Source organism: Sphaeramia orbicularis, chromosome 8 (assembly GCF_902148855.1).
Source record: "Sphaeramia orbicularis chromosome 8, fSphaOr1.1, whole genome shotgun sequence".
NCBI classification, from domain to species: Eukaryota; Metazoa; Chordata; class Actinopteri; order Kurtiformes; family Apogonidae; genus Sphaeramia; species Sphaeramia orbicularis.
Genome location: NC_043964.1, coordinates 10,798,404 through 10,812,549, shown reverse-complemented (window position 1 = coordinate 10,812,549; position 14,146 = coordinate 10,798,404). Strand labels below are relative to the sequence as shown.

Sequence of the window (14,146 nt, the reverse complement as noted above, 5' to 3'; positions counted from 1 at the left end):
CTCAGAATTCTGACTTTTTTCTCAAAATTCTTAAAGTTTGAAAAAATATATATATATTATTATTGTTCTGAGATTAAAGTCAGAATTCTGAGGGGGGGGGGGGGGGGGGGGGGGGAGAGCCTGAATTCAGACTATTTTCTCAGAATTCTGACTTTTTTCATCAGAATTCTGGCTATTTTAAATATTTTTTTATTATTGTTCTGAGATTAAAGTTTGAATTCTGAAAAAAAAAAAAAGTCTGAATTCTGACTTTAATCTCAGAATTCTAACTTTTTTTCTTAGAATAATAATAAAAGAAATATATTGGACCTTTTTTTTTTTTTTTTTTTTCCAGTGGTCCTAATCCTCTTCCTTATACATTCAAACTCTTTTATCAAATTCATTTATATCATTACAGATCTCATTGCCTATAAGAGATGCACATTATGAAAAAAAAAAAAAAAAAGCTTTAACCCAAATTAGACCCGTTTATTACTCTGTGTGATACCATTAGTTTTTTTTCCCTTCCTTTTTTCTATTATGACGCTGTCCTTTATTTTATTGTGAAAGGTCCTACCGGAAGCCCCTCCCCCTCCACTCCACTCTAGATAACTTGGAGCGGCTGTGCGCGAGCTCTCACACTTGGAGCAAGTGATTGGAGGATAAACTGAGGAGCGCGTGTCCTTCACCTGGCTCATCCTTCCATCGGGAGACTTTTCTATTCTTTTTTTTTTTCTTTCTTTTTTTTCCTTTTAATTTTACCCCAAATGTTTATTCTTCAGACAAATAAAACCCCTTTCTTAGTGTCAAGGCTGCGTTAAACCCGAGGCGTCGAAGCGCGTTTGTTATTTCTAACATCACTTTGAGGTCCTGTTGGTGTTTTTTTTTTTTTTTTTTTTTTTTTTTGGGAAAAGTGCGCAGGGTTTATCCAGGATTTGCGCCATGGCGGAGGAGTGAGGCGCACTGTGCCAAAATGCCTGAGAAGTGGAATATAAGTTTTTCTCGTCGGTCCTATGGAATATAGTCCGATTTTACACAATCTCCATGTTGTGCCATCACCCCACGTGAAAAACAAACTGTTCGTCTTCTGCATCATGCTGTCCCTGTGGGTCTATATGATCTATTGTTGCGTGGGCTACTGTTCAACTGTGCCAAACTTGACGTACGGTTCCATCAAAAGACACGCACACGACGCAGAAGTGGACCGCCAGGGTTCTGCGTCTGCGGGCGCGTCCAGAGATTTACTGAATAATGAGAATGAAGGAGTGGACAGCAGAGCAGAGGAGTGGGAGGAGAGCAGAGGAGAGGCCACTGACAATAATAATAATAATAATGCCATGTCAGGGTTCCTCAATGAGTCTGAAAGTAAGAGGCTGCCCCAGGCCATCATCATCGGGGTGAAGAAAGGAGGAACCCGCGCACTGCTGGAGTTTCTGCGTCTGCACCCGGACATCAGAGCGGTGGGAGCGGAGCCGCACTTCTTTGACCGCAACTATGACAAGGGACTGGACTGGTACAGGTACTGTGCACTAATATGGTTTAGTTAAAAAAAAAAAAAAAATATGACAAGGGACTGGACTGGTACAGGTACTGTGCACTAATATGGTTTAGTTAAAAAAAAAAAAAAAAAAAAAAAAACTATGACAAGGGACTGGACTGGTACAGGTACTGTGCACTAATATGGTTTAGTTAAAAAAAAAAAAAAAATATGACAAGGGACTGGACTGGTACAGGTACTGTGCACTAATATGGTTTAGTTAAAAAAAAAAAAAGAAATATGACAAGGGACTGGACTGGTACAGGTACTGTGCACTAAAATGGTTTAGTTTATTAAAAAAAAAAAAAAAAAAAAAAAAACTATGACAAGGGACTGGACTGGTACAGGTACTGTGCACTAATATGGTTTAGTTAAAAAATAAATAAATAAAAATAAAAAAAAAACTGACAAGGGACTGGACTGGTACAGGTACTGCGTACTAATATGGTTTAGTTTAAAAAAAAAAACAACAAAGTTAGTTTAATCCCTAAAGTATTTTACACTAATATGTTTTGGTAAAAAAAAAAAAAAAAAAAAAAAAAAAGTTCATTTAACCCATATAGAAACAAACATGCACTGGACACCAAAATGATCTACTGATATAAAAAGTTTAATACCTGTTGATGTTCTAATCCTATCAATACATGTAAATAAATAAAGTTTATCATCTTTTCATGGTCACCTATTCTCAATAAATCTCATTTCCATCAGTAGTCTGGTGGCTTTTACAGATTATATGAATGTAAACATCATACATTCTTTCCATATAAACAGCTGATATATGTATATACAGGGTGGGGAAGCAAAATTTACAATGAACATTTAGTTGTTTTTTCTCAGCCGGCACTACGTCAATTGTTTTGAAACCAAACACATATTGATGTCATAATCATACCTAACACTATTATCCATACCTTTTCAGAAACTTTTGCCCATATGAGTAATCAGGAAAGCAAACGTCAAAGAGTGTGTGATTTGCTGAATGCACTCGTCACACCAAAGGAGATTTCAAAAACAGTTGGAGTGTCCATAAAGACTGTTTATAATGGAAAGAAGAGAATGACTATGAGCAAAACTATTACCAGAAAGTCTGGAAGATACTATTAAAGAAGAATGGGAGAAGTTGTCACCTGAATATTTGAGGAACACTTGCGCAAGTTTCAGGAAGCGTGTGAAGGCAGTTATTGAGAAAGAAGGAGGACACACAGAATAAAAACATTTTCTATTATGGAAATGTTCTTGTGGCAAATAAATTCTCATGACTTTCAATAAACTAATTGGTCATACACTGTCTTTCAATCTCTGCCTCAAAATATTGTTAATTTTGCTTCCCCACCCTGTGTACATACATATATATATATATATATATATATATATATATATATATATATATATATATATATATATATATATATATATATATATATATATATATTTTTTTTTTTTTTTTTTTTTTTTTCATTTTTTTTTTTGGGGGGGGGAAATGATCTTGTTTTGTACAAAGGCAAAAGTTCCAAATGTCAGTTTAATAGCACTGTTCTTATTAGTTTCAATAGGAAATTGTAGGGAAAAAAAAGTTTAACCCATAAAGACCCAAACAGCCGCTGGCAACCAAAATCCTTCACTCATATAAAAGGTTTAATACCTGTTGCTCCATTAAGCCTATCAATACATGTAAATAAATACAGTTTAACATCTTTTCATGGTCACCTATTCTTAATAAATCTCATTTCCATCAGTAGTCTGGTGGCTTTTACAGATTATATGAATGTGAACATCATACATGCTTTCCATATAAACAACTGTTTTTATTTTTTGTTTTTGCTTTTTTCTTGTTTATTTCAGGGGGAAATGATCTTGTTTTGTACAAAAGTAAAAGTTCCAAATGTCAGTTTTAATAGCACTGTTCTTCCTTTAACTTTCAATAGGAAACTGTACGGAAAAAAACAAAAGAAAAAAAACAAAAAAACAACAACAAAAGTTTAACCCATAAAGACCCAAACAGCCACTGGAGACCAGAATCATACACTGATAGAGTAAGTTAAATACCTGTTGATGCACTAATTCTATCAATACATGTAAATAATTGGTGTTTGTCGTCTTTTCATGGTCACCTATTCTCAATACATGTCATTTACAAAAGTAGTTTGGTGGCTTTTACAGATTATATGAATGTAAAAAGCATACATTCTTTCCATATAAACAGCTGATTTTTTTTAAAAAAATGTATTTATTTATTGGCATTTTTTGTTCATTTGGGGGAGGGGGGGGTATCTTGTTTTGTATGTTAATATTAATTTAATAGCACTGTTCTTCATTTAACTTTCAATAGGAAATTGTAGAAAAAAAAAAAAAAAAATTCAACCCATAAAGACCCAAACAGCCACTGGAGACCAAAATCATTTAGATATAAGTTAAATACCTGTTGATGCACTAATTCTATCATTATATGTAAATAACTGGTGTAAAATACAGTTTGTCATCTGTTCATGGTCATCAGATATGACCATTCTGGGGGGATTTACATGTAGCTGAGTTTGAAGGAAAGTCAGTCAGTAGTTTGGTAGTTTTTACAGATTACATCAATGTAACAAGAAAAACACTCTGAGAGCGCAGACCTCCGCCAAGACAGATCTATGTGTCACACATTCTTTCAGTATAAACAGCTGAATTCTTTTTGTTATTTTTTGTTTTTTTGGCATTTTTTGTTCATTTTAGGGGGGAAATGATCTTGTTTTGTACAAAAGCAAAAGTTCCAAATGTTAATTAAATAGCGCTGTTCTTGTAACTTTCAATAGGAAATTGTAGGGAAAAAAAACCCCAAAAGCCAATCATTTACTGATATAAAAAGTTTAATACCTGTTGATCCACTAATTCTATCAACACATGTAAATAATTGGTGTAAAATACAGTTATTCATCTTTTCATGGTCATCAGATATGACCCATTTTTGGTGGGATTTACATGTAACTGAGTTTGAAGTAAAGTCATATTCTAAATAAATCTCATTTACATGGCCTTTACAGATTATATCAATGTAAAAATCATACATTCTTTCAACATAAACATGTGATTTATTTATTTTTCTTTTTTTTTGTTTATTGTAGGGGGGAAATGATCTCGTTTTGTACTAAAGCAAAAGTTCCAAATGTCAATTTAACCCTTTCATGTATGAATTACGAGAACCTTAATCAAGATTTTTTGTTTTCCTGAGTGTTTTTATTCCTCTTTAAGCATGAAAAAAAAAACAAAAAAACAATACGATTGAAAATTTTCTTCTGAACCTATTTTAAATGGACTTCCAAAAATGTCCATTCAGCTGGAAATTTTTGAAGCAAAGAAACATATATTTACTGATATATTGTGTGAAAACTATGAAATAAAAACATTTTTAATGCTGCTATTCTGATGTTTTTACACATTTTAACATAATCTAATACTAGTCACTTCATGGAGATAATATGCAAAAAAACTTTTTGTTAAAAAAAAAAGTTAATTGCAGTCAAACAATAATAAGCAACTGATTTACAGTCAAACATGTTAGTGCAGATCAGGTTATCAAGAACAGCAAAGTTACAGTAATGAATGAATGTATGGGATGATTCATAAGCGTTTATTGTGTTGGCTGATATGGAACTAAAACAACAAAAATCCATGAATATATAACAGAACACCTTTGAACAGCTGTCCACTGTAGTGACCACTATGCATGAAAGGGTTAATAGCACTGTTTTTCATAACTTTCAGTAGGAAATTGTAGGAAAAAACCCAAAAGTTGAACCCCTAAAGACCCAAACATCCATTGGAGACCAAAACCATTTATTGATATAAAAGGTTGAATACCTGTTGATCCACTAATTCTATCAATCCATGTAAATAATTGGTGTAAAATTCAGTTTTACATCTTTTCAAGGTCATCAGATATGACCCATTTTTGGCACGATTTACATGTAACTGAGTTTGAAGGAAAGTCCTATTCTCAGTAAATCTCATTTCCATCAGTAGTTTGGTGGCTTTTACAGATTATATCAATGTAAAAATCCTACATTCTTTCCATATAAACAGAAGTTTTGTTTTCCTTTTAAGGGGGAAATTATCTTGTTTTGTACAAAAGCAAAAGTTTCAAATGTCAAGTCAATAGCACTGTTCTTCATCTAACTACCAATAGGAAATTGTAGGAAAAAACCCCCAAAAGTTTAACCCATAAAGACCCAAACATCCACTGGCAACTACACCATCTACTGATCTAAAATGTTTAATACATGTTGATCCACTAATTCTATCAATACATGTAAATAATTGGTGTAAAATACAGTTTGTCATCTTTTCATGGTCGTCAGATTTGACCCATGCTAATAACATCACTTAATTGTTAGTTAAGCATGAAAGTGAATTAAAGCAATAGGAAAACGGTGCGTTTGCTAAGTAATTAATAGTTCATGGTCATCAGATATGACCCATTTGGACGTTCAGAGGCTCCGTAGTTACCATGGAAACAGCGTCATCTTCTACAACATTGATTCACCAGTAAAACCCATGGAGTTGGATCAATGACAGTGGATGGAAACACTGAGTTTATGTTCAGTTCTTGATATGTTTAGCTATAAAGTCACTTTTTCTTCAGTTTTCTTTGTTTCTGATATAATAAGCCTCAACTTTAATCGGAGCTTTAATGAACATTTGCAAGATCAATAAATTAAATTTGGGAAAATACCTGATTTTCATTTAAAAAAAAATGCAAAATACGGAGGATAATAATATAATAAACAGTGATAAATCACTTAAGAAAACTTAAATAAAGAAAAAAAATTAATCTGAGAACTGCCACAAAAGCAGCATTGGGTCTTTATGGGTTAATTGTTGTCTAATCAGATGCTAATTATGCTAATGCTAATAACAGCACATAATTGTTATTTAAGCAAATTAAAGCAAGATAAAAAATGTGTGTTTGCCAAGTAATTAATAGTTCATGGTCATCAGATATGACCCATTTGGACGTTCAGAGGCTCTGTTGTTACCATGGAAACACTGTCATCTTCTACAACATTGATTCACCAGTAAAACCCATGGAGTTGGATCAATGACAGTGGATGGAGACACTGGGTTTATGTTCAGTTCTTGATATGTTTTGCTGTAAAGGAGGATAATATTATAATACATGGTGATAAATCACTAAAGAAAAGTTAAATAGAGAGAAAAATATTAGTTTTTAGGAACTGACATGAAATTAGCACTGGGTCTTTGGGGTTAATTATTGTTTAATCAGATGCTAATTATGCTAATAACAGCACATAATTGTTATTTAAGCAAATTAAAGCAAGATAAAAAAATGTGTGTTTGCTAAGTAATTAATTGTTCATGGTCATCAGACATGACCCATTTGGACGTTCAGAGGCTCTGTAGTTACCGTGGAAACACGGTCATCTTCTACAACATTGATTCATCAGTAACAGTAGATGGAGACACTAGTTTTTATGTTCAGTTCTTGATATATTTTGCTGTAAAAGAGGATAATAGTACAATAAATGGTGATAACTCACTAAAGAAAAGTTAAATGGACAGAAAAATAATAGTTTTTGGGAACTGACAAAAAACTACCACTGAGTCTTTATGGACTAATTATTGTTTAATCAGATGCTAATTATGCTAATGCTAATAACAGCACTTATTTAAGCATAAAACTGAATTAAAGCAAGATGAAAAATGTGCGTTTGTTAAGTAACTAATAAATCATGGTCATCAGATATGACCCATTTGGATGTTCAGAGGCTCTGTAGTTACCATGGAAACACCGTCATCTTCGACAACATTGATTCATCAGTAACAGTGGATGGAGACACTAGTTTTTATGTTCAGTTTTTGATATATTTTGCTGTAAAAGAGGATAATAGTACAATAAACGGTGATAAATCACTAAAGACAAGTTAAATAGAGGGAAAAAATATTAGTTTTTGGGAACTGACAAAAAAATTAGCACTGGGTCTTTATGGGTTAATTATTGTTTAATCAGATGCTAATTATGCTAATGCTAATAAAAGCACTTATTTAAGCATGAAACTGAATTAAAGCAAGATGAAAAATGTACGTTTGTTAAGTAATTAATAGTTCATGGTCATCAGATATGACCCATTTGGACGTTCAGAGGCTCTGTAGTTACCATGGAAACACCGTCATCTTCTACAACATTGATTCACCAGTAAAACCCACGGAGTAGGAGTTGCATGGAGTTTTTATGTTCAGTTCTTGATATATTTTGCTGTAAAAAAAAAAAAAAAAGGATAATATTATAATAAACTGTAATAAATCACCAAAGAAAAGTTAAGTAGAGAAAAAATACTAGTTTTTGGGAACTGACGTAAAAGTACCACTGGGTTGTTACGGGTTAAAACCATGTGACCTCAGGAATGAAGTGTGTCAAGTGAGAGCGTAACATCCACAGAATTCCCAACAATGATCACTTTCCTTTGGGGGGGGGGGGGGGGGGGGCTTTAATATGAGTACCTGCAGGTATACTTAAACCCCTCGTGTTACACAACCACAGGTCACGGAGCTCAAATAGAGCAGGACAGAACTTGCACAGATTTTTCGTAAAAACTCAAATTCGCAGTGACATTTTAGGTTTGTCTATTTGCCGAGCGCATTGATTTTCTGCTTGTTTACACGACCTTCACCCAATGTTCCCTGACTGTTTATACACCTGCCCGTACACGGAGATTTGCTGTTCGGGACAGGGGCGCCGGGTAGTAAAAAAGAAAATGCACGGCAGCTCTTTAAGTTCAGACCTGAATGCTAAATGCATCTGGAAGAAGCGGTGGCTGGTGTGTGATGGTTAGGAGTCAGCACGTTACATCATACCATCATCCTTGAGCCGTTAGACGTGTGATTCAGCATTCTGAGCCCCCCTGTATTGATTCAGTGGCTGTAATTTGTTTAGATCTTCAGTCCAAATAGACATTAGCATCGAGGACAGAGATCAGGGATCTCCGGCTGCTGTCATCTTCAGCACTTTCCCTTTTTACCACTGAATCAGATGCACCACATGCTTATGCAACTCTGGACTTTTTATGAGAACATTAACCCATTAACCCTCTAGTATCCGGGTGCGCCTTTTAGGCACACTTTGCATGTCGTTTTAAAAAACTTCATATTATTTTTCAAAATTTAAATAAGGTTAGAATTCAAAAGTTGTTCATTTTTGCATGATCTTTAACCCTTTCATGCATAGCGGTCACTCCAGTGGACAGCTGTTCTATTGTTTATTCATGGGTTTTGTTGTTTTAGTTCCATATCAGCCGACAAAGTGGACTTTTATGCATCATCCAAAACACTGCAATTCATACAATTACTGTAACTTTGCTGCTCGTGATAAACCTGATCTGCAGTAACATGTTTTAGCGTAAATCTTTTCTTTTTTTTGCATATCCTCCTGAGACCCAGCAATGCATTTTGTCCTCTGTAGTGGACAAAACTTTGGCAGTTTTACTTTAAAAATGCTGTGCATTACAAAGGACATTCCATTAAAAAAAATCAATAAGTAAATAGAAATAATTTTAAAAATGTATCTGAAAAAACTGTTGCATTTTGCAGTTTGGGAACTGCCACAAAATTAGCACTGGGTCTTTATGGGTAACTATTGTTTAATCAGATGCTAATTATGCTAATGCTAATAACATCACTTAATTGTTAGTTAAGCATGAAAGTGAATTAAAGCAATAGGAAAACGGTGTGTTTGCTAAGTAAATAATAGTTCATGGTCATCAGATATGACCCATTTGGACGTTCAGAGGCTCTGTAGTTACCATGGAAACACTGTCATCTTCTACAACATTGATTCACCAGTAAAACCCATGGAGTTGGATCAATGACAGTGAATGGACAGACTTAGTTTATGTGAAATTAATGATATATTTGACAGAAAAAAGTCAGTTTTTCTTTAGGTTTCTCAATAACCCTCAACTGTAACCTCAGCATAATGATTAAAGTACATGATCAGCCAATTAAATATAGGAAAATACCTGATTTTCGTTCAAAAAATGCAAAATATAGAGGATAATATTATAATAAATGGTGAGGAATCAAATAAAAAAGGATGAATAGACAGAAAAATTCCTTTGGGAACTGCCACAAAAGTAGCACTGGGTCTTTATGGGTAACTACTGTTTAATCAGATGCTAATTATGCTAATGCTAATAACATCACTTAATTGTTATTTAAGCCTGAAAGTGAATTAAAGCAATAGGAAAAAGGTGTGTTTGCTAAGTAATTAATAGTTCTTGGTCATCAGATATGACCCATTTGGACGTTCAGAGGCTCTGTAGTTACCATGGAAACACTGTCATCTTCTACAACATTGATTCACCAGTAAAACCCATGGAGTTGGATCAATGACGGTGGATGGACACACTGGGTTTATGTTCAGTTAATGATATATTTGACAGAAAAAGTCACTTTTTCTTCAGGTTTCTCTATAACCCTTAAATGTAATCTCAGCATGATGATGAAAGTACATGATCAGCCAATTAAATATAGGAAAATACCTGATTTTCATTGAAAAAATGCAAAATATAGAAGATAATATTATAATAAACGGTGATGAATCACGTAAAAAAGGATGAATAGATGGAAAAATTCATTTGGGAACTGCCACAAAAGTAGCACTGGGTCTTTATGGGTAACTATTGTTTAATCAGATGCTAATTATGCTAATGCTAATAACAGCACTTAATTGTTATTTAAGCATGAAACTGAACTAAAGCGATATGACAAATGTGTGTTTGCTAAGTAATTAATAGATCATGGTCATCAGATATGATCCATTTGGATGTTCAGAGGCTCTGTAGTTACCATGGAAACACTGTCATCTTCTACAACATTGATTCACCAGTAAAACCCATGGAGTTGGATCAATGACAGTGGATGGACAGACTGGGTTTATGTTAAATTAATGATATATTTTACGGAATTTTCTCTGTTTTCGATATAATAACCCTCAAATGTAACCTCAGCATAATGATTAAAGTACATGATCAGCCATCTAAATATAAGAAAATACCAGATTTTCAGTGAAAAAATACAAAATACAGAGCATAATATTATGATAAATAGTGATAAATCACGTAAAAAAGGATGAACAGAAAGAAAAAATTAATTTAGGAACTGCCACAAAAGTAGCACTGGGTCTTTAGGGGTTAAAAACACACTATCTGTGGAAATATTGATCCTTTTTGTACCAAATGTCTTCACGGAAATGGTTCGTCTCTGAAAGCTTTACATCAGAGCAACCACATTGTTCATAAAAGATAATAGAGATTCTTCCATTTCAAGTGTCCAAATGACTGAGCGGAGGGATTAAGAGGCAGTGTCAAAGGATCTAGACACGGTTTCAAAGCTGGCTCCGTGATGCTACAATAGGGGAAGCCAAGCATTGTTCAAAGGACTTCTCGCTTAAGCTGCTTTAAGAATTTCCGGAACAGGTTTAAGGCATTTTTGGATGATCAACCACTGATGAGAGCGCTTTTGTCTAAGTGTACACACCAAGCAACCATTAAAGAAATTAAGGTGAATTGTTTTCCTTCAAGGTTTTTTCTAACTCTTCACTCTGTTTCAAGTTAAAAAGAGAGTTTGTACGTAAAAAAAATGAGATATGTCTGAGAGGAAAGTTGAGCCATCCAGTGTCAGTGTCCCCCTGACTCCAATTCACCCATTCATACACTTATATTTGCACTATTTATAAAACTGAGTAATTTGCACTATGTATAAAACTCCAACTCATTTGTATCTATCTATCTATCTATCTATCTATCTATCTATCTATCTATCTATCTATCTATCTATCTATCTATCTATCTATCTATCTATCTATCTATCTATCTATCTATCTATCTATGCCCATTATCATCCATCCATCCACTTTTTTTAAACCATTTTTTAAAATTATCTATTTATCAAGTTCACATTTTTCCATCATTATTGCATTTCTATTAATTTTGTTTATTATTTTGTTCATTTTCTTGCTCATTTTGGTCAGTTTTTATTCATTTAATCTCATTTTTGTTCATTTTTCATTGATTTTGCTGTGTATGTTTGTGCATTTTTGTTCATTTTTTAGTTTATGGTTATCATTTGTCTTCATTTTGTTAGTATCTATCTATCTGTCTGTCTGTCTGTCTGTCTGTCTATCTATGCCCATTATCATCCATCCATCCACTTTTTTTAAACCATTTTTTAAAATTATCTATTTATCAAGTTCACATTTTTCCATCATTATTGCATTTCTATTAATTTTGTTTATTATTTTGTTCATTTTCTTGCTCATTTTGGTCAGTTTTTATTCATTTAATCTCATTTTTGTTCATTTTTCATTGATTTTGCTGCTTATGTTTGTGTATTTTGGTTCATTTTTTAGTTTATGGTTATCATTTGTCTTCATTTTGTTAGTATCTATCTATCTGTCTGTCTGTCTGTCTGTCTGTCTGTCTGTCTGTCTCTCTGTCTGTCTGTCTATCTATCTATGCCCATTATCATCCATCCATCCACTTTTTTTTAACCATTTTTAAAAATTATCTATTTATCAAGTTCACATTTTTCCATCATTATTGCATTTCTATTAATTTTGTTTATTATTTTGTTCATTTTCTTGCTCATTTTGGTCAGTTTTTATTCATTTAATCTCATTTTTGTTCATTTTTCATTGATTTTGCTGTGTATGTTTGTGCATTTTTGTTCATTTTTTAGTTTATGGTTATCATTTGTCTTCATTTTGTTAGTATCTATCTATCTGTCTGTCTGTCTGTCTATCTATGCCCATTATCATCCATCCATCCACTTTTTTTAAACCATTTTTTAAAATTATCTATTTATCAAGTTCACATTTTTCCATCATTATTGCATTTCTATTAATTTTGTTTATTATTTTGTTCATTTTCTTGCTCATTTTGGTCAGTTTTTATTCATTTAATCTCATTTTTGTTCATTTTTCATTGATTTTGCTGTGTATGTTTGTGCATTTTTGTTCATTTTTTAGTTTATGGTTATCATTTGTCTTCATTTTGTTAGTATCTATCTATCTGTCTGTCTGTCTGTCTGTCTATCTATGCCCATTATCATCCATCCATCCACTTTTTTTAAACCATTCTTAAAAATTATCTATTTATCAAGTTCACATTTTTCCATCATTATTGCATTTCTATTAATTTTGTTTATTATTTTGTTCATTTTCTTGCTCATTTTGGTCAGTTTTTATTCATTTAATCTCATTTTTGTTCATTTTTCATTGATTTTGCTGTGTATGTTTGTGCATTTTTGTTCAATTTTTAGTTTATGGTTATCATTTGTCTTCATTTTGTTAGTATCTATCTGTCTGTCTGTCTGTCTGTCTGTCTGTCTGTCTGTCTGTCTATCTATCTATTTATCTATGCCCATTATCATCCATCCATCCACTTTTTTTTAACCATTTTTAAAAATTATCTATTTATCAAGTTCACATTTTTCCATCATTATTGCATTTCTATTAATTTTGTTTATTATTTTGTTCATTTTCTTGCTCATTTTGGTCAGTTTTTATTCATTTAATCTCATTTTTGTTCATTTTTCATTGATTTTGCTGTGTATGTTTGTGCATTTTTGTTCATTTTTTAGTTTATGGTTATCATTTGTCTTCATTTTGTTAGTATCTATCTATCTGTCTGTCTGTCTGTCTGTCTATCTATGCCCATTATCATCCATCCATCCACTTTTTTTAAACCATTCTTAAAAATTATCTATTTATCAAGTTCACATTTTTCCATCATTATTGCATTTCTATTAATTTTGTTTATTATTTTGTTCATTTTCTTGCTCATTTTGGTCAGTTTTTATTCATTTAATCTCATTTTTGTTCATTTTTCATTGATTTTGCTGTGTATGTTTGTGCATTTTTGTTCAATTTTTAGTTTATGGTTATCATTTGTCTTCATTTTGTTAGTATCTATCTGTCTGTCTGTCTGTCTGTCTGTCTGTCTGTCTATCTATCTATCTATCTATGCCCATTATCATCCATCCATCCACTTTTTTTTAACCATTTTTAAAAATTATCTATTTATCAAGTTCACATTTTTCCATCATTATTGCATTTCTATTAATTTTGTTTATTATTTTGTTCATTTTCTTGCTCATTTTGGTCAGTTTTTATTCATTTAATCTCATTTTTGTTCATTTTTCATTGATTTTGCTGCTCATGTTTGTGTATTTTGGTTCATTTTTTAGTTTATGGTTATCATTTGTCTTCATTTTGTTAGTATCTATCTATCTATCTATCTATCTATCTATCTATCTATCTATCTATCTATCGATCTATCTATCGATCTATCTATCGATCGATCGATCGATACATAAATCGGCTAAAATTTGCTTAGAGGTCTTATTTCTGTCTTTGTGCAGAAGAAATCCATCTAAGTGAATCCCTAAAGGAACTTTGTGTTGGTAAATACAAGTTCTGCAAATTTACAGGATTTCAGTTCTGTTCAACATGTTGATGGTCATATGAACTATGTTTTCAGCTCAAAAATGTCCAATTTCATCACAATTAATGCTATTTTTTCATGTCACAAATGGCCAAGTTATATTTGAACTGAATTTACCTGAAAAACAAAT

The 14,146-nt window shown here is 32.6% G+C and overlaps 1 protein-coding gene across 1 annotated transcript in view; it reads left to right on the top strand.

The window, feature by feature from the left end:
* The first annotated feature begins 607 nt into the window (after window positions 1–607).
* The window catches only part of hs3st3b1a (heparan sulfate (glucosamine) 3-O-sulfotransferase 3B1a), a 62,854-nt gene continuing 49,315 nt past the window's right edge, over window positions 608–14,146 (top strand). Inside the window, exon 1 of the mRNA XM_030141342.1 lies at window positions 608–1,498. Coding sequence (XP_029997202.1) covers window positions 993–1,498 — 506 coding nt within the window. The 5' untranslated portion in view covers window positions 608–992. The remainder of the gene's footprint in view (window positions 1,499–14,146) is intronic.